This window comes from Stegodyphus dumicola, chromosome 8 (assembly GCF_044657685.1).
Source record: "Stegodyphus dumicola isolate Sdum_Otavi_A_Nest chromosome 8, ASM4465768v1".
NCBI lineage: Eukaryota > Metazoa > Arthropoda > Arachnida > Araneae > Eresidae > Stegodyphus > Stegodyphus dumicola.
Genome location: NC_140775.1, coordinates 129,658,398 through 129,677,692, shown reverse-complemented (window position 1 = coordinate 129,677,692; position 19,295 = coordinate 129,658,398). Strand labels below are relative to the sequence as shown.

General features: G+C 33.4%; 1 protein-coding gene across 11 annotated transcripts in view; it reads right to left on the bottom strand.

Annotated features, from left to right (window-relative positions):
* LOC118204035 (serine/threonine-protein kinase tousled-like 1) overlaps positions 1 to 19,295 on the bottom strand; it is a 159,090-nt gene that overhangs the window by 94,362 nt on the left and 45,433 nt on the right. For 10 of the 11 annotated variants that reach the window (XM_085822412.1, XM_085822414.1, XM_085822417.1 and 7 more), the window contains 4 exons: positions 18,759 to 18,869; positions 12,511 to 12,647; positions 1,633 to 1,794; positions 55 to 231 (listed from right to left, as the gene is read on the bottom strand). In XM_085822412.1, coding sequence (XP_085678538.1) covers positions 55 to 231; positions 1,633 to 1,794; positions 12,511 to 12,647; positions 18,759 to 18,869 — 587 coding nt within the window. The remainder of the gene's footprint in view (positions 1 to 54; positions 232 to 1,632; positions 1,795 to 12,510; positions 12,648 to 18,758; positions 18,870 to 19,295) is intronic. The other variant, XM_085822413.1, reaches the window with a different exon arrangement.

Below are 19,295 nucleotides of genomic sequence, written 5' to 3'. Positions count from 1 at the left end.
CATGTATTTTTCAGTTGCTCAATAACAGTTAAAGCTTTGCAATTCTTAGCTTACCGAGACTGATCTTCATTATGGATGCGTTTTAACTCTCTTATGTGAAGATTTCTCTCTCGTTCCAGCTTCTCAAGCTCCACCTGTAAATCTGTGTCTTCCTTTTTTAATGAAGCTTGCCTAAGCTTTAGAATTTCTTCATGTTCATAATACTCCAACCATGTCAATTTTTGAATTATACTATGGAGAAACAAGAGGTGTAATGATAAAATAATTATGCAAATAATTTTCATGACACAAAATTACAATGAATGTATCATATGTAACATTTTATATATATTGAAATTTACTACTACTACAGGGAACAATCAATTTTTGCACCGAATAAGGAAAGGGAAAAACTGTTAAAAAAGAGTTTAGATTAACGATATTTAATGATATTTTCTCTATGATAGGAATTTTATCCTGACAGATTTTTGAATTATGATTTTTGCTTTACCGTATATCATAATGAAATGACATTTATAAATAAAAGAAAGTTGCATAAAAATTATTGAGCTTTGCTTGATGACAATCAAGAACTACTGCAAAAAGGAGAACTGAAAGGTTAACCATAGATGTAATTAATTCCCGAAATTATATCGCATGTTGTACGGCACAACATTGTTATTTCTGCAATCTAGCCTTTTCTGGATTCTTAAACACATTGCTATCAATTTTCAACTATTATTTATATGCTTTATTTATATATATATATTAAAAAAAACAACACTATTATTTTACATCTGTTACTGAACATCAGTAACAGTGAACAGGGCCCAGACAGAAAAAGTGCAAATAAACTACCCATTAAAGGACATTTATGAGTAGCAAATGCAACTTCTCTCCTACTTTGACAATCTAGATATTCTGGAACTGTCACTATAACGAAGTGCACATTAACAAGCTTACAAAAGAATTAATGAAATGAAGTGCATATTAAACAACAGATACACTTTTTTCATGTATCGATTAGGCATATATATTTGTTAACCCATTTTACTTGCTTCAAAATCAAATATGGCATGCAAATAAACTACATATATACTATATATACTATATAAACTAGATCAAAAGATAAGTGTAAATTCACTGAAGAACTGACTATGAATTTTCATGTTTTATACTATGAGACAATCTGAAAAATAGCAAAATTACATGCAGAATGGGATACTGCTGTATCTTCAGTAAAGATCTGTAACTTTAGTATCAGATTCAAAAAGATCAGTTAAAAACTAAGGAGCAAAAGGAAATAGCTTTGGCAGAAACTTCTTCCTGAAAACTGATAAAATATGTTATCAATAGGGAGTAATTCTGAAGAAGTTTCAATAGTTGAAGGTGTTTTTTCTTTTCCCACAATAAAGCATCACGACAGTCACAAATCAATGGACCATACATATGTCCGATTTTAAGAACACACTTTCTGGCTCTGAAGAAACTTCAAAACTTCTGAGCGCAAGAATAAAAACAAAATCAATTGTTAAATATTGTGTTTTCACCTCATAAAATGTAAAAAGTGAAATTTTAGGTTCTGTTTCCTTGGTTAAAAATTTACATAATATACAAATCAAGATACTTATAAAAACTAATTATAAAACTCACTCTTTTGGAGGATCTGGCTTAGCAAAATCTCCATTTGCTACAGCTACAGCAGTACCATTATTTGCCCGACCCTTTGGCTGTGCTGTACTTGGTTTTCTTTTGCCAAGCAATTTTCTTTGCCTTTCTATTTCTTCTCTTTCTGTTGCAATCTGTTCTTGTTTCCTTTAAAATGAAGTGCATTTATTTTTACTATTTTCTTGTAACAGATGTTAAAGAAAATAATATGTATATGTAATGAATGCAAACATTAGGTATAAACTGAATGTACTTATGAACATTTTCCTCTTGTATCAAAATGATTTTGAATGAAATAAATGAAATGAAAGCAAAATTAAAATCTACTATCTTGGAACAAAGAGGTTAAGATTAGACCAAATATTTAATGCACAAGATGTTAAAGAAAATAACAGATGTTAAAGAAACCTCCATATCTAAAACAGTTATCTTGCAAAATATTATAAAGCCATACAGCTTGTCAACATCTTAAATGCATCAATTACCCAAAGATATTCACATAAAGTGTCATTTAATACAGCATTAGTAAAATATATGATCAAGTGTTTCCTTTTCAACTTTTCAGATTGTGAATAACAGCCTGACATGCATCCTTTTTTAAATGGAAAACTAAAACAATGCTTATTTACTGGGAAACCGAGGGGCCGGATTTAGAATTCAAGATGCCCTAAGCAATCTGAGATATAGGGCCCTTTATAAGTCTGTTATAAAAAACTAAAACTAAACTCAGTGGTATAACAGCCCTAATGGGCCAAGGCTTGCAGTGCCCATAAGTCTGTTATACTATATTTTAAAATTTTTTGAGGGCTCTTAGCTATAGCCTGTGTAACTTATATGTAAATCCTGCACTGAAAACCAGACAATTCTGACACATTCAAACTTTCTGCATCTAAATAGTGCAAAATTAACAAATATTAAGAAGTAATTGTTACCGATTGTTACTTGAAATGATGACATAAATACAGAGTGAAAAAAAGGTAGCCTTTGAATTTCTTAACCGAATATTCTTGTTGGTACTATTCCGTTACAGCAGCGTTAGTTAAAAGTGCACCACTCTCTCTCTCTCTCTTTTTTTTGCCACCAATTGTAGCCAATTATATCATAATAAAATTATGATATAATAACAGAGTTCAAACGACTAAAAAAAAATAGTTCCATAAAAAGTAAATTTTTAAAAAAATTTCTAAATTAAAAACATTGGCATAAAATTCCAAATATCATTCAATATTGCAGATAAAATTTCAGTTTTTGAATATAACCGACACCACATGAGTTCTATCAAATATGACTATAAATGGCAACGAACTCGCACGCTGGTGTCACCTCACTGATCTCCATTTAGCCCTGCCCCACATTTTGGGTATGGCATCCAGTTTTGGGGTCTACAAAATTATAACTGTGATTCACAGTGAAATGTTCATATCCAGCATTCCTTAATTCTTCTTTCTTATATCCTTTCCAGCAGCTTGAAGATATAATGCTGCCATCTGCAATGTTTTGTTGAATGGCAGTCATAAATGTTGTAGCACAACGATCAAGAATGGTGACCAGAAAATATTCATAAACCTCCGAATACCCATTATTCCAGAACACATCCAAAGTTGCATTTTCCTTTTGTGAAAAGACTTTTGTTGGCTCCTTTTACAAGACATCAAATTATTTGCACATACATTCTTTAAGCAGCTATTCCAATCTACTGTCGTATTATGGCTGATTTCTAACTTAAGTTGGCAAAATTCAAACGATGTCAATTCCTGACACCACATAGATAAAATGAATGGCACTGAGGAAAGAAAAATGTGAGCTTTCAAATCATGTTTTGGTTCTCAATCCCACCCTTTTTTTTTCACATCGAGAATGTATGCCATATACAAGCTTTGTTTAAGTCAAAAGTTAACTTCATTGGATAATTTTGAAACTAAAGCCTACTGCTATGAATTATTCCTTTGTCCTGAAAAAGAATCTTATGGCAGCCTCTTCATCATTAGGTAATTGCCATATTGTGCAATCCATAGTACCCCTCCCCCCAAAAGGGGGAAAATAACGAGTGGCAATGATAATAATAAAAAAAATCTTAAAATAGCAAGTGATGATATTTCAAATAAAAACTACAAATCTTGAACCATGATATTTCAAACTTTAAATTATTCTCGAGCCACGCTATTTGGCTTGGTTTATCATGCATTTTTAACTGACGCTGCTCTAACGAAATTGTACCTTCTTGCCATCAACCATATATTACAGCAGCTTTCCTGGAAAAAAAAATCATTAAATAAAAAATGCAGAGTATGAACAACTGCCAATCAAAAAAACCTACACTAACAAAAATGTCATACAAAAAAGTAAAAATGTAATAAAATTACACTTATATTAATTTCTTGCATGCAGCTCATGTACACTTATCTCTTGCATATAGTTTCTGGTGGCATAATAGCTACAACTGCTATTAATGGGTTCAAAAAGCTCCCTCCCCCAACGTAACCTCTGGTGATGTTGAGGCATACTCTGCTGATACTTAAGGTGACATTGAGTCATACCGTAGTGTCATTTATCCTGCCGTTAAGTGTAGCCTAATAATGCTTCTGTATTTCTGGATGAACAAAACTGAGTATATGATTTACAATTAAATAAGTGTATCCAGCTTTTTCAGTTTCTATATATTGCTGGTTTGACAATTGTCTGACATAGTTTATCTTTCCTTCACATGTTCTACAATCATTTCCATAACAGTTATTGCATTTCTGTTCGATATTTCAATGAGAAAGCATTCATGAGTTTCTCGACAAATCCAGCCTAAAATCCACTGATTCTGAAGAACTCTTCCAGCACTGTTTTTATACCAAACACAAAAGCTTTTTTATTTTCCCAATCTTGTGTTCATCACTTAGTCATCTTTTATACCATTGTATTAAATGCTCTGACTAAACCTCTCTAACATAACTATTCTGTGGGAAATGTTATGTCATGATATTCCCTAATCCCCTACTGTGTGACGTATGCATTGCGTCAGCATGTGTTTCCCACCTTCGGGAGAAGACGAGAATTAGCTGGCGAGCGGAGCAGACGTCGCTCGATCGCTTGTATTCCATTTTCATTAATTGTAATCCTAATGTAATCTATATTTGTAAATAGTAATAAATGTGTGTTATCAACTATGGTCGTTGCCTTTCCCCAAATTTTGGGGGCTCGACCGTGCCTTTTGTGCATGTGTTAATAGAACCCTAGACACCAGCAATCACTAAAGACGTTCAGAAAGCTAACAAAGGCAAGACGTGACTTTATGACGATTTAATATTCTTCTTCAAGCCAGACGACGTATGTGAATGAAGACGTGCCTTTATGACGATTTAATATTCTTCTTCAAGCCAGACGATGTATGTGAATGAAGACGTGCCTTTGATGATTTAATATTCTACAAGCTGGACAACATATGTGAATGATGCTACATGCTACTTGTCCGTTCTTCTGATTTTGGACGTTAAAATCGAAATTCGATTTTGGATTACATTGGATTGGCCAAGAAATATATCGGATTATAAGGACTGCCCCGAAGTTAGGTAGGCCCATTTTCCCCTGATTCCTTCATAATTTATTAGCATTACGATTTTAAGCTGTGTTTTATACTGTTTAATTTTCATTCATACATACCCTATTTCATATTCATATTGTCCTATTTTACTGTTTAAAGAACTATGGCCCTAAAATTAGGTGATATCCCACTGATAGCGAATTCTCTTAAATATGGCACAACACGAGTTATTAAAATATTTAATACCGTGCTCGGATATTCGGATTCTGATCATTCTTCGCAAAAGCGAATGCGAAATTTTGCCGCGTTCCCGGACAGTTTCAATTTGGCAAAACATAAAGAACTTCTATTAAAAGATTTCTCTTTATCAGATTTTATATCAGTGGCGAATTTATTACATTTGGAAGCTTCCACTAATAAAGATGTTTTATGTGAAAAAATGTTTCATGCGCTCACTAATCTGACGGATTTTCACAGTTCCCTAGATGTTAGTTTTTTATCCGATGACGATCATTCAATTTCAAACACCGACAGTGCACTGACGCCTGTAGATCTAAGTTCTTCTGTTCCCCCTTTCCCTCCCTCCATGGCGCCAAGCCTAAATCGTGTTGTTTCTTCTGATGCGGAAGTAATAAATTTGAATTCGAGTCGCTCCGGTGTTTATATGACGGCGAACACCGAGATTCACGAGATGAGTCATAACTTATGGTTTGTTTTGAGAGATCTTTCAAACACTTGCAGAAACTTTTCAGGCAATGATTCCTATTCAGTCCGTGCTTTTTTCAACGATATAGAGAATAATTTCCAATTATTCCCAAATCTAGCCGACCAGCAAAAATTAGTTTTTGCAAAACGACTTGTTCTGGGTATTGCTAAAACTTTTTTGCTTTCACAACGGAATCTCAATTCATACGACATGTTTAAAACAGTATTACTTAATGAGTTCTCCGATAAAATTACGTCTATTGAAATTCATAAACAACTCGAAAGAAGAAAAATGCGTTCGAATGAAAGCTTTATGCAATATTTTATCGCAATGCGCGAAATTGCGAATCGTGGTGACGGTGTTATCGACGAGGCTTCTGTCATTCAGTAAACCATTCAAGGAATACTAGGTACCCCATCCGATAAAATTATTCTCTACGGTGCAAAATCATATTCTGAATTCAAGGAAAAGCTACGCACTTATGAAACTGTAGTTACGACTAGACATACAAATATCTCTCATCCATCAAATTTTAAAAATACGTATAATGTGGTACTGGACGAAAAAATTCAGAGCAACAACACGACACGAAATTTAATAATACTGGCCCATCTAAAACTAAACCACAAACTTGTTTTAACTGCAATGAGGTTTTACACCACTCACGGTCCTGTCCTAATCGTTCTTTTGGCCCAAAGTGTCTTAACTTGTGGTCGTTTTGGACACAAATCTATGGATTGCCGCCCAAATGAGACTTCCACTCCACCTGTCGAAGTAAATACAGTACAAACCTCTCACGGTAATATGTGTAAAACTGTCGTTATACTCAATAGCACAGTTTCTGGATTAATTGACACTGGAAGTGAGGTCACATTACTGAACGAAAACACATGGATTCAACTTGGTTTCCCACCACTTTCAAATAATTCTGGAGTGTTAACTGGCTTCGGATTCTTGAAAATTCCTATTATTGGCTGTTTTCAAACCATTATCAACATTGATAACCAGGATTTTCCGGCTAATATTAGAGTTGTTCCAAATCATTCTATGCAATTTTCTCTTATTGTAGGATGTGACGTAAATAAAAATGCTAAATTAACTATTACACCAGACGGTATATATTTTTCAAAACCTCCCGAGCAATGCTTTGAAACTGCTCCTGAGTCTTTCATTTTTGCAATAAATGACGATGTTCCAGCTTTTGACATTGGTTCAAATGTTTCCAAAGAAACTCGTGCTGCGGCAGAACGTTTGCTGAATTCTTATGTCCCAAATAAAACAAAGATGGCAGATATTAAACTTAATATCACTCTATCCGATGATAAACTGATTTTTCACCCTCCTAGATGCCTTCCTTTTGTTGAACGGGAAATTGTTGACAAACAAATAAATGAATGGTTGAAACTTAAAATTATTGAACCTTGTTCATCTCCATATGCCAGTCAAGTTCTCGTGGTGCGTAAAAAAGACGGTACACCCCGTGTTTGCATCGATTATAGGAAACTTAATCGACTTTTAATTAAGGATCATTTTCCTCTTCCTCTTATTGATGACATTTTGGATAAACTTCAAGACGCGCAAATTTTTAGTACTCTTGACTTACGTAACGGCTTTTTCATGTGCCAGTAGCGGACGAAAGTAAACCATATACAGCTTTTGTAACTCACAACGGACAATTCCAGTTTCTTCGAATGCCATTTGGTCTTTCAAATGGCCCTTCAGTATTCCAGCGCTTTATAAATTATGTTTTTCGTGATTTAATTGTCAAAGGTTATGTTTTACCCTACATGGACGATGTACTTATTCCCGCCAAAAATGAAAATGAGGCCATTCATCGTCTCAACCAAGTACTCAAAGTTGCTAGTGAATATGGTCTAGAAGTTAATTTTCGTAAATGTTAATTTCTTCACAAAAAAATCGAATTTCTTGGACATATCGTTGAAGGTGGTAAACTTTTTCCTTCCCCTTCGAAAACAAAATCTGTAATTAACTGCTGCATTTCACAGATTAAAATATTTGCTTTCTCAACAACGAGTTTTAAGTATTTTTAATCAAAAGAGTCCTATCGAAATTCATACCGACGCATCCATTGATGGCTTGGGGGCAGTCCTACTACAAAAATCTATGAACGATAACAGCTTTTACCCTGTCTACTACATGTCAAAGAAAACATCGGACAACGAGCGTAAATACACCAGTTATGAACTCGAAGTCCTTGCAATTGTTGAAGCTTTAAAAAAGTTCTGTATTTACGTCCTTGGTTCACATTTTAAAATCATCACTGACTGCAACGCTTTTGTGCAAACTTTAAATAAAAAGGAACTCAATTCGAGAGTAGCCCGATGGGTTTTATATCTCCAGGATTTTGATTACAAAATTGAGCACCGTATCGGCTCAAAGATGGCTCACGTGGATGTCCTCAGTCGCAGTCCATGTTGCATGACTATCCAAGACAGTGTCCTTCTCCAATTTCGAAAAGCACAAGAAACCGACGAGCATATTACGGCTATTAAAGCACTCCTTCAAACAACGCCTTCGTATGATAACTTTTTTGTTAAGAACAATCTCCTGTACAAAAACGTCAAAGACACTGACTTACTTGTGGTGCCTGAGGATATGCAGGCAAATGTCATTAAAACAGCTCACGAACGAGGCTACTTCGCCGTTATCCACACTCAAGAACTTTTAAACAACGAATATTTTATCCCAAATCTGAAAGAAAAAATTGAGCGGTGTATCCATAACTGCATCCCATGCATCCTCAATAATCGAAAGCGTGGCAAACAAGACAGACTTCTGCACCCCATTGACAAAGACGAGGCACCCTTGCACACGTACCATATCGACCACCTAGGTCCCCTTGCCACCACATCAAAGAAATACAAACATATTTTGGCAGTTATAGACTCATTTACTAAATTCATGTGGCTTTATCCGACAAAGTCTACAGATGCAGATGAAGTTATCAGTTGGCTGGAATCAAAAGATCAGTCTTCAGAAATCCTTCACAGATTATCTCTGATCGAGGCCCTGCATTCAAATCCACTGCATTTGCAAACTATTGTGACACAGAATAAAGCACGTTCTTATTACAGCTGGCCTCCCACGATTGAACGGTCAAGTTGAGCATTTGAACTCCATTATTATTGCTGTCCTTTCTAAACTCTCCATAACCAACCCTGAGCAATGGTACTGCCACGTTCCCGCCGTGCAACAAATTATTAATTCAACTTTTCAACGTAGCATCAATTCCACTCCCTCTGAATTTCTCTTTGGGACTAAAATGAAATCGCGAAACGACATAAACATCGCTGCTCTAATCGACGAGGAGATCAAATCTGCATTCATTCAGCAATGTGACGATCTTCGTAAGGACGCAAAACAGCAAATCTCTAAAGTGCAAGACGAAAATCGCCGTACTTATAATTTGCGACGAAAACAGGCACAAAAATTTCAACTTCATGACCTCGTGGCTATCAAACGAACTCAGTTTGGCCCTGGTCTAAAACTCAAACAGAAATTTCTCGGACCTTATAAAGTCACCAGGCTCAAACAAAATGACACATATGATGTGGAAAAGTGTGCATTTTTCGACGGACCATCCAAAACATTCACTTGTGCTGAATACATGAAGCCCTGGTCCAACAATATTGAACGTATCACTTGATTTTTATACAACTGTCAGTATTATAGGTCCTCCTGAGTTTGGGCAGATGACAAATGAGAGCTTTCTAATAATTTTTTTCCTCATATCAACTTTTAAATTCATTTTGTCATACTAATGTTCTTTTTATTTTTAGTTACTGCTGTGGTGTGTCTAATCTAATTTTTTGCTCCATTTGTGTAAGTATCCTCAGCTTTGTATCTACAGATTATTTTTTTCATACCTATGTTACTATATTATAATAATTTTTTTTAAAATTTGATGGCGAGGCTTCAGGCGAGGTCGCCTGTCCGGTCATGATGGCCGAGTGTGGGAAATGTTATGTCATGATATTCCGTAATCCCCTACTGTGTGACGTATGCATTGTGTCAGCATGTGTTTCCCGCCTTCGGGAGAAGACGAGGATTAGTTGGCGAGCGGAGCAGACGTTGCTGGATCGCTCGTATATCATTTTCATTAATTGTAATCCTAATGTAATCTATATTTGTAAATAGTAATAAATGTGTGTTATCAACTATGGTCGTTGCCTTTCCCCACAATTCTAGATAACTGTTGTTGCCTGGCACATTTAAAATTGCATCTTGCACCATTTAATGGATGCGAGTTCTGCGCAAGATTAAACTGCAGCACTCGCCATGGAACTTATTTCCCCATGAAAGGCCTGCTTCTGCAAGTAACTTCTAATACTGCATCAACTACTTTCATTACTAATATATATGTGCATTTCATGACCTTTTTGCATATATTACTGTATAATAAATTTATTTTAAAGAATATTACGACATTTTTCTCATTTCTCGATATACTGAAAATTGATAAACTACTTTATATCTAAAAGAACGATCAATACACAATTTCAGTTCATTTGCAGTGCATAATTCTTTTTTTTTTTTTTTTTTTTTCCCAACAGGTAGTCTGTGTGAAGTGTTAAGTAGGTTGGTTTTCAGTCAGCAATCAACTATAGCAATTAAACACATAAAAGGCAATTTTCTTTTGTAATGGCCACTATAGCATACAAGTGCCAAAATTATTTATTAATGTATCAAATTATTTTCAGAATTTATGCAGAAATAAAAATATTAAGAATAAAATTTTAAAAAAATTGAAAGGTTTCAGATTTTAAACTACGTCTAAAAAAGCTTTTTTTTAACATTTTGTGTGTTACATTTTTTTAAAATTTAATGTCATGTTCTTCGCACTAAACCATAAAATTCAGTTCAAGAGCAATATCACAAAAGAATTTTAAAATGAGCATATCTTTAGAATTTCCGATACAGTCTCGCATGCTGGTGATAAAAATGTTTTTATCTGTACAATTTTGACATTGCTCGCTTTGAAATCCTTGAGTGTGTTAATCAAAAATTCCTTAAAGTTTTACAAAATATATTTATGCAGATTCTTCATTATTTAATTTCTTTAAATATAATATAGGGCGATAATATTTCGTGGCAACAATTTAAAAGTGAAACAACACTTGTAGTGAATCAAAGCAAAAAGCCAAAACGAAATTAATAGTCATTTCCGGCAAATTGTTCATTTGGACTAATAAATCTGCCATAATGGCAGAAACAATACACTAAGACATTGAGAAAATAATAAAGATTTTAATTTATAAAATTTTATTGATTCAGAATGACAATTAAGAGAAAAACACCAGTAACATTAAAGTATTTCATCAAATATGAAATGGGATTTTGAAATTTGAAAATGTTAGGAAAAGGCACAGAATTTTAAAACTCATATAAATTTATGTTTAAATTTAAATGTGCAATATCTAGACAGAATTTTAAGCTGAGTAAAAAACAAACTTTTTTCCTATTAAGTTTAATCAACAGTTCAAATGCAAAACGATAAATTCATACCAGTGCATTCAGGAACCAGTTAAATAACTACTTCAATTTTCATGTTATTGTTAAGAAATTAGTCACACAAAATTTTAGTTTTTCCTTATTACAAAAAATTCACAATTATTATACTTTTATGCATCATAATCAAGTAAAAAACTCAAATTTATTATATATCTTGCAGATTAAGATTTTTTACAATAACTACGAAAATGTAAAATAAATATTCAGTATATTAATGCTCAGGATAATTTTTTTTTTAATGACCGCACAGAACAAAAGAAATCTGATAGACATAAAACACACAAACTTGCAGATCATATTTCTCAGATTTGAAAGGGGTCTTACTTTTTAAAACATACACATTAGTACTTAATTTGTATGCATTTTGGTAAAGCTTAGTGACAATTACAATTTTCTTCAGGTAACATGAGATGGATATCTCTTAACCCGCCATGTGGCAAAAGGCCAACCTGTACTCCTAAATTTCCCAAGAAGACTACATGTAAGATATATTTTCCAAAATGACCCTCCCAATTTTACCTTGACTCTTTTTCTTCCAATATAAATGCTACTTTATTTGTCTAGACAGATTTCAAGATGCATGTCTGTCTACTTAAAATAACAAGATTAATATTGAGCATATATACGGTTTGGTGGGTTAATGTCCACAAAACACTGCAACAATAAATTGTTGGCATTCAATACGCATTTTTCACTGTAACTGTATTTAACACAGAAAAGCAGAAATAAAATTCTTTTTTTTTTTTTTTTGTTTCATTCAGAAATTTTCCAAATTGCAATTAAATACTTTGAAGAATAAATTTCAAAATTAATCCTTTTTTTTTATTAGAATATCCTTAAACTCATGACCTTATAGATCATTTCTTTACAGACAAAAATGTTCCATTATTAAATGAAAAAAAGTTATTTAAAAGTGAAACCTATTTGAAAATAAGAACATAAGTAACTTCTCAAAATAATGTTTTACAAATACGGACTTAAAAAGTGTACAAAGTTTCACACATAACACATTGCCGATATTTAAAACATTTCACATATTTTGATACTAAGGCACACATATGTAAAATTCTCCCTTACAAATGCACTTAATACATACTTGATAAGTTCCGTAAAAGCATAACCATCCACCCAGTTCTCGACAAAGGAAGCTCCTTGCCGCTGAGTGATAAACTGGCCTAAACGAAGTCGATTTTGCATGCATTTTTGCCTTGCAGCTTTCTTTTCCATTGTGCTCTAAAGTAAAAACTTATTTGTTAGAAACAGTTTTTATCCAAACAATTATGATAATTTACATACTTTGAAGGTTGACAGACAGAAATGTCGGATGAGAAAAACTAAAGATCTATTGCAAATTTTGGTCGAAATTAATGACTTTTAAGGACAAAAAATAGTCCCCTCCCAAAAAAAAAACCTAAGGTCTTTTAAGAATCTTTACAAATCTTGCTGTTGTTTTGAAGAACAAGTACATAAAATTTCATCAAGATTAAAATACAAGTGCAGATTTGTACGAATAACACATACACAGACACTCTTTATTATATATATATAGGGTTAGTAATATAGTAATTGTTATATTTATATATACAAGGTGCAAGAAATAAGTTTCCAACTTCAGAGGGCTCTAGAATGTGTTCTATTGGTCCAAATTAAATAAAATTTGAACTACAGATAATTCAAACTATAAATGCTCATGCACACACCCATTCTCATGCTTTGATTTGAAAATATTGCAGAGATCGCAGTATATATCCTTTGATTAAGTAGTGTTTGAGATTTACAAATCAGTGACTTTGTAAGGTTTATCCTAAGTTTTTAATAATTATCCTTAGTTAAAGCTACTTTCCTGTCCTTCCTAATTTCAGCTTACAATTTCCTACCAGAATGTGTTTTTAGAGTCACGCTTAATGCAAATGAGAAAGAGTGGTATTTAAGTCGAGAGCCTCAGAGTTTCTGACTAGCGCGTGTTTGCCTTTTGGCCACGTCTTTCTCCAAGTTGTTACTACGCTCAGCCGTATTACAAGCCTTTGATAGCTTCACTAGTTTATTCAATATTTAGGGGTTAACTACTTAGAATTTTGATAGCTTTGGCTATATATTTTTAGTTAAGCATAGCTAAGTTCTTAGTTCTTATTATTTTGAGTTCAAGTTCAAGTGGAAGCCTTGCAATATGCCCTGAGAAAAGGGTCATCTGTTTAGCTCGTTGTTTTGAGAAATAAAGGATAATTAACCCTGCTTGAGTTTACGTTTCAGTTTCTGAACTAAAGCGATTAATCGCTTAGCTGTTCACTAGGTTCCTCCACTTTTAGATAAAAGGGAGGAACCCCACAACTTAACAATCACAAAATTTTCAAAAGCAGCAGTATCTTTAGAATTCCCAAGTGTTAGCAAGTGTCAACGGTTGGCAAGCATTTTCTTTTCTTTTTTTTTTTTTGTTCCTCAGTTTGTATCAATGTTCGGTTTTCGTAATAAAATAAATAACTTTTATATTTGCCATTTTAGCTTTATTTATCATCAGTCTCTTCTCACTTAAGCCACATAAAGCTTAACAACAAAATCACAATCAAATTTTACTGCCTTTTAATTTCTATAGCATTAATACAAGTCTGCGCAGCAGAGCCTTTTGAATATTATGGGTTTAAGGGACACACATAGGCCTTAACTAACATTTAAAATTTGCCTATTATAAGTTTAGTTATTAAGTTTGCCAATTATGGCTTCTAATCATGGCAGATTTTTTAATAACAAAGCACTTGGAAAGTTTAGTAAAACAAATCATAATTATATGAAGTTTTCTTCCCTCAATTTCCAGTTGAATTTGCCTGGAGAGATTTTATTATATCCGCTCCCCGAGTCATTGGATGACAGTAGATGCCATGATATAGTATACGAGTCATTGCATTTAATATGTAATAATGTGCTGTTGCTGAAGTATGTTGAACTTGAGGAGCAACAATATTGAATTTTAGTATTTATTAGTCTTCAGCTCTCTTTAGAGGGCTCTAGAATGTGTTCTATTGGTCCAAATGAGATAAATTTGAACCAGAGATAATTCACATGATGTACCTGGCAATTATTAAATCAAATAAAATTAGTACTAAAATCTGGCAATAGGTGGTGTTAAGTAATATATATCGTTTGAGTATGCAAAGGTGGTATGCAGTTACATAAATGGGTTTCAAACCATCCAGTTTTGTTAAACGACAACAAGGTTACTGAATATAACTTTTCTTCAGATTCCCATCTTGTGAAAACTCTTGGTATGCTTTGGGCATCTAATTTCCATAATTTAACCTTTATGATTAATATAGAATCAAAGGCAAGTTTCACAAAAAGGGATGTTCTATCTTCCATAGCAAGCCTGTTTGATCTTCTTGGGCTAATTGGTCCAGTGATTACAAGGGCAAAGATATTTCTACAAAATCTGTGGAGAAAAAAAATTAAAATTGTCATCCAATTCTTCCCAATGATAAGAAGGAATGGTGAAATTTCTTAACCCAACTCCCGCTTTAAATCAAGAAAAAGTTCCTAGGCATGTGAACATTACAAATCCTAGAATGATTGAATTACATGGATTCAGCGATGCGTCAGAACGTGCCTATGGTGCAGCAATCTACATAAGCTCAAAAAATAGCCAAGGACAGTGGCAAACAACATTGTTACGTTCCAAATCTAGAGTATCTCCGATAAAAACCTTAACAATACCCAGGCTGGAATTATGTGCGGCATTGCTACTAGCTTGACTAACTTCAAAGGTCATCTCCATTATTCAAGTTGAGTTTCATCATGTGTACCTGTGGTTGGACTCTATGATAACGTTGGCATGGATAAAAACGAATCATGAAAGACTTAAACCCTTTGTGTCCAACCAAGTTAAACTAATCAACGAGCTATGTCCTGACTATGATTGGAGACATGTTTCTTCAGAAACATGTCTTCAGAAAGCAATCTAGCTGATTTCATATCTAGAGAAACCAATGCGACTAGTCTTCGGCAGAAATCTATGTGGTGGACTGGCCCTTCATTTTTAAAGTTGAACATTCCATCTTCTAAGGAACCTATTAACATGACTGATAATGATTATTCTAATGAACTAAAGACTAATTCTAATTCTGTTTTAGTTTCTAACACTACTAATAACTTCACTGATGATTTTTTAAAATATTAGTAACAGTTTTACTAAACTTATACACGTTTTTAGTTATATTTGCAGATTTATAAATAATATCAAATGTCCTAAGAATGGAAAAGTGGGCAAGTTAACAACAGAAGAAGTAACAAGTGCTTCTAATCATTTAGTTAAACATGCAACTTTTAGCCATGAAATTAATTGTTTAAAACATAACAAGGATTTGAAGCTGAGTCAGGTAAGAAATTTGTATCTTTTTTAGACCAAAATAAACTTCTTCGAGTTGGAGGTCGATTACAAAATTCTCAATTGAGTAGGAATTCAAAACACCCAAAGCTATTATCAGCTAGGCATAAGTTCACTGAAATCATTATGGAATATTTCCATAATAAAAACTCGCATGTGGGTCCACAATCACTTTTGCATTTTGTCAAAAAAGAATTTTGGCCCACTGGAGGCAGAAATCTGGCTAGAAAGATTGTAAATGCGTGTGATTTGTTTCAAAAACAAACCAATCAAAACAAATCAATTAATGGGAAATTTACCAATGGTGCGAGTCAATCCAAGCCCAACCTTTTTAACTGTGGGATTGACTTCTGCGGTCTTTTTCTTATAAGTTATAAGGATCAACATAAAGGAACCTCTCAAAAGGTATATGTAGCAATATTCATATGTTTTGCCACCAAGACAATCCATTTAGAGCTTATTACTGATTTAACATCAAAGGCTCTTCTAGCAACATTAAAACGTTTCTTCTCAAGAAGAGGAGAAAGAAAGGAAAAGTTTTCACCACACACACTGACATTGCGTTTTCTGCTTTCAAAGCAAACAAAATTACCTAGATCAAAATAAATAATTCATTATTATTCCTACTTCCTTTTGAACGACGATCCCTAGAATTTCCGGGTATAGAAGTTCAAAATCCCCGGAGCACAAACACCCCTGATGATATCCGGCAAACGAGGAAGATATGCTGTTAAAAAATTTTGGCTGATCACCCGTTCATCTGTGCAATGCCATCTTAACAACTGCTTTACATGACAATTAGTGTCAGGAGGTGTACCATCCTGTATGAAAATGATGTCCCGAAGGCATCCATGCTGTTGAAGTTGTGGCATTACAAAATCTATCAGCATATCATTATGCTATCGTCATGAGATGGAAGTGGTTTGGATTCCATTTGCAGTTATCTCTTAAAAAAAAAAAAAAAAAAAAAAAAAAAAAAAAAAAAAAAAAAACATGGTTCAATGGTAAAGGTAGCCATAAAACTTCACCATACTGTCACTTTTTCAGGATGCAAGGTTTGTTTCTGGATAACATAAGAGTTTTCTGCTGCCCATATTCAACAACTGAGGGTGTTAATGTGCTCATTGTCAACAGTAGCCTTTGTCAGTCTACAGAATGTCCCATGACTAGGTGACATCAACCACCATTCCAATAAGAAAATCAAGTGCAAAGGTTTTATGAAACTTTGAGACCCTGTCCTGCACACGCTTGATTCAGCAGGAATAAAAATTCAAAATCCGCTGTAAGATTTTTTTTTTTTTTAACAGTGGAATATGGAATATCCAATACACAAATCACACACTTACACAACCAGATGACAACTGACTGCTGGCTTCAACAAATGCAGTATTCACAATTTTGAAGAGCTATAAGACTGAACTTGTTTTCGCTCTCTACCTGGAAGAATGCCTAATTGCCCAATTGTTTCAAATTTTTTTATCATCCTGCATATGACACATGGAACATTGGATCTCTTCATATCAGCTTCATATGACAGAATTCTTTCACAGCTGCACAGAAGTTCCACTAGTTCTGGTAGAACAACATTACCAGTAATATTTTTTCTTACAACGTATGCATGACGTGCCGAGAAGTAACTAATGCTCATGTAGAATCTGCTTGTCGTGAACGATGCACGCTCCACTCTTGTGGAACGGATTGAGTCTCCAGACCGACGAGAATCAAAAAAGAAAGTTTGTTTTTTGAAAACTGGCAACGATGAGCGTAGGCTTTTAGAACAGTGATGTAATAGAATAATGACGCTAAGTAGTTAGAAGTGTTTTTGATGTTGTAATGATTTAGAAATTGTTCCTCTTTTGTGTGAAATGTCATATAAAGTGATTCATACAAAAAAGTGCCAATTTTAGATGAGTTTGAAACCAAATCAGAGTCTACAAAAGCAGAGGATCCACAATCGAAGAACGTGGATCATAAAGGTAAGCAAACTTTCTTCATTTGCTTATTTAGAATTTTGAATGATCTGTTTTTCACTGAATTGAAATGATATAAACACTGCTTTCTTTTTACCCAAAGAATAATGCTAAGAGGCATGCACTGTAATGCAAATGATGTTTCATATTTTCAATATATGCAAATAAATACCAATTTGTATTTTCAATTTGCAAATAAATACCAATTTGTAAGCCGAATTTTTGTACTAAAATTTTTTAATATATTTCAAGCACATCATTTGAATTAACTGTAGTTCAAATTTTCTCTCATTTGGATCTAAAGCTGTCTGAAGTGGGAAACTTATTTCTTACTAACCTTGTATACAGATAATTTTTATGAATCCAGCTGGTCATTAATAATAATTGAAATGAATCTGCATTTACTGCTTTTAAATTTCTTAATCTGTTAATCAATAACATTGGTGAATAATAATACATTTAAAAATATTTTCATTTGGGTAGAAGCAGCACTTTCCTTTAAAACAATGAATTTATTAGTAAATTCAAAAGAAAAATAAATATATCTTATTTTCCTGAGTGGCAACATGTCTTTAATACCATATGGTTTTCTGGTTAAATTTAAACCAAATATCCCAAGGACTGCAGAGTGGCAACACAAAGCTTTTAAATTGCTGAGTTTTTAATCAAAAGTTTGTCGAATTACTGCGAAATCTATGTATATAAAGAATGCAGACCCCATGGGATGGTTTTTGAGAACTCTTATGCGGGACTCTCCTCTTGTTTTGAAGATCATGTGCATCAAATTTCATCAAGATCAGAATAAAACTGTATATTTGTATGGAAGTCAAACAAGCAGGCATTCTTCTTTATTTATACAGATTCAAAACTATACATTTTGCTATCACACAGTCATTAAAAGTTTTAAAACAATTTTTATTCAAAGTTTTCTTAAAAAAATCATTTTTCTTCAGTATTTCTGAAATAAAAAATGAAGAGTTTCATAAAACTGCAGTTACTTACCTTCTCTATTAATAATTGCTTTGTTACACTTAAACATTTAGCTAGCTGTTCTTTCTGTTTATCTATTAACTTCTGCTGAGCATTTACTTGTCTTTTATACTCATCACTAGCCTAATCAATAAAAATATAGTGTCTTTAAATTTTTTAATATTAAAAAAAATTACACACATTTATTAACACTTTTATTACTTTTATTAATGAAGTTAAAAAAAAGGATTTAATAAGTGTAATTCTTCAAAATACACTTTTAATGTGCCACTTAGTTAAACTTTTAGTCTTAATTAAATAAAGCTGTGAAACAGTACCACACAGGAAATATGTGGAACAATCTATAAAGCACATTCAGAAATATTAACCATTTGAAAACAGCGAAGCGCTATTGCGCCTCACTTGTCGTATGCCAAAAATACGGCGCAGTGCGATAGTGTTTCTCTTGTTTTGTATCGAGAATGCAAAGACACTGCTGTTGGTTAGTATACTTTACGCGATTATTGAGAGCAGTTGTAGTAATATCAGTAGCAGTTGTTTTATAGGAAT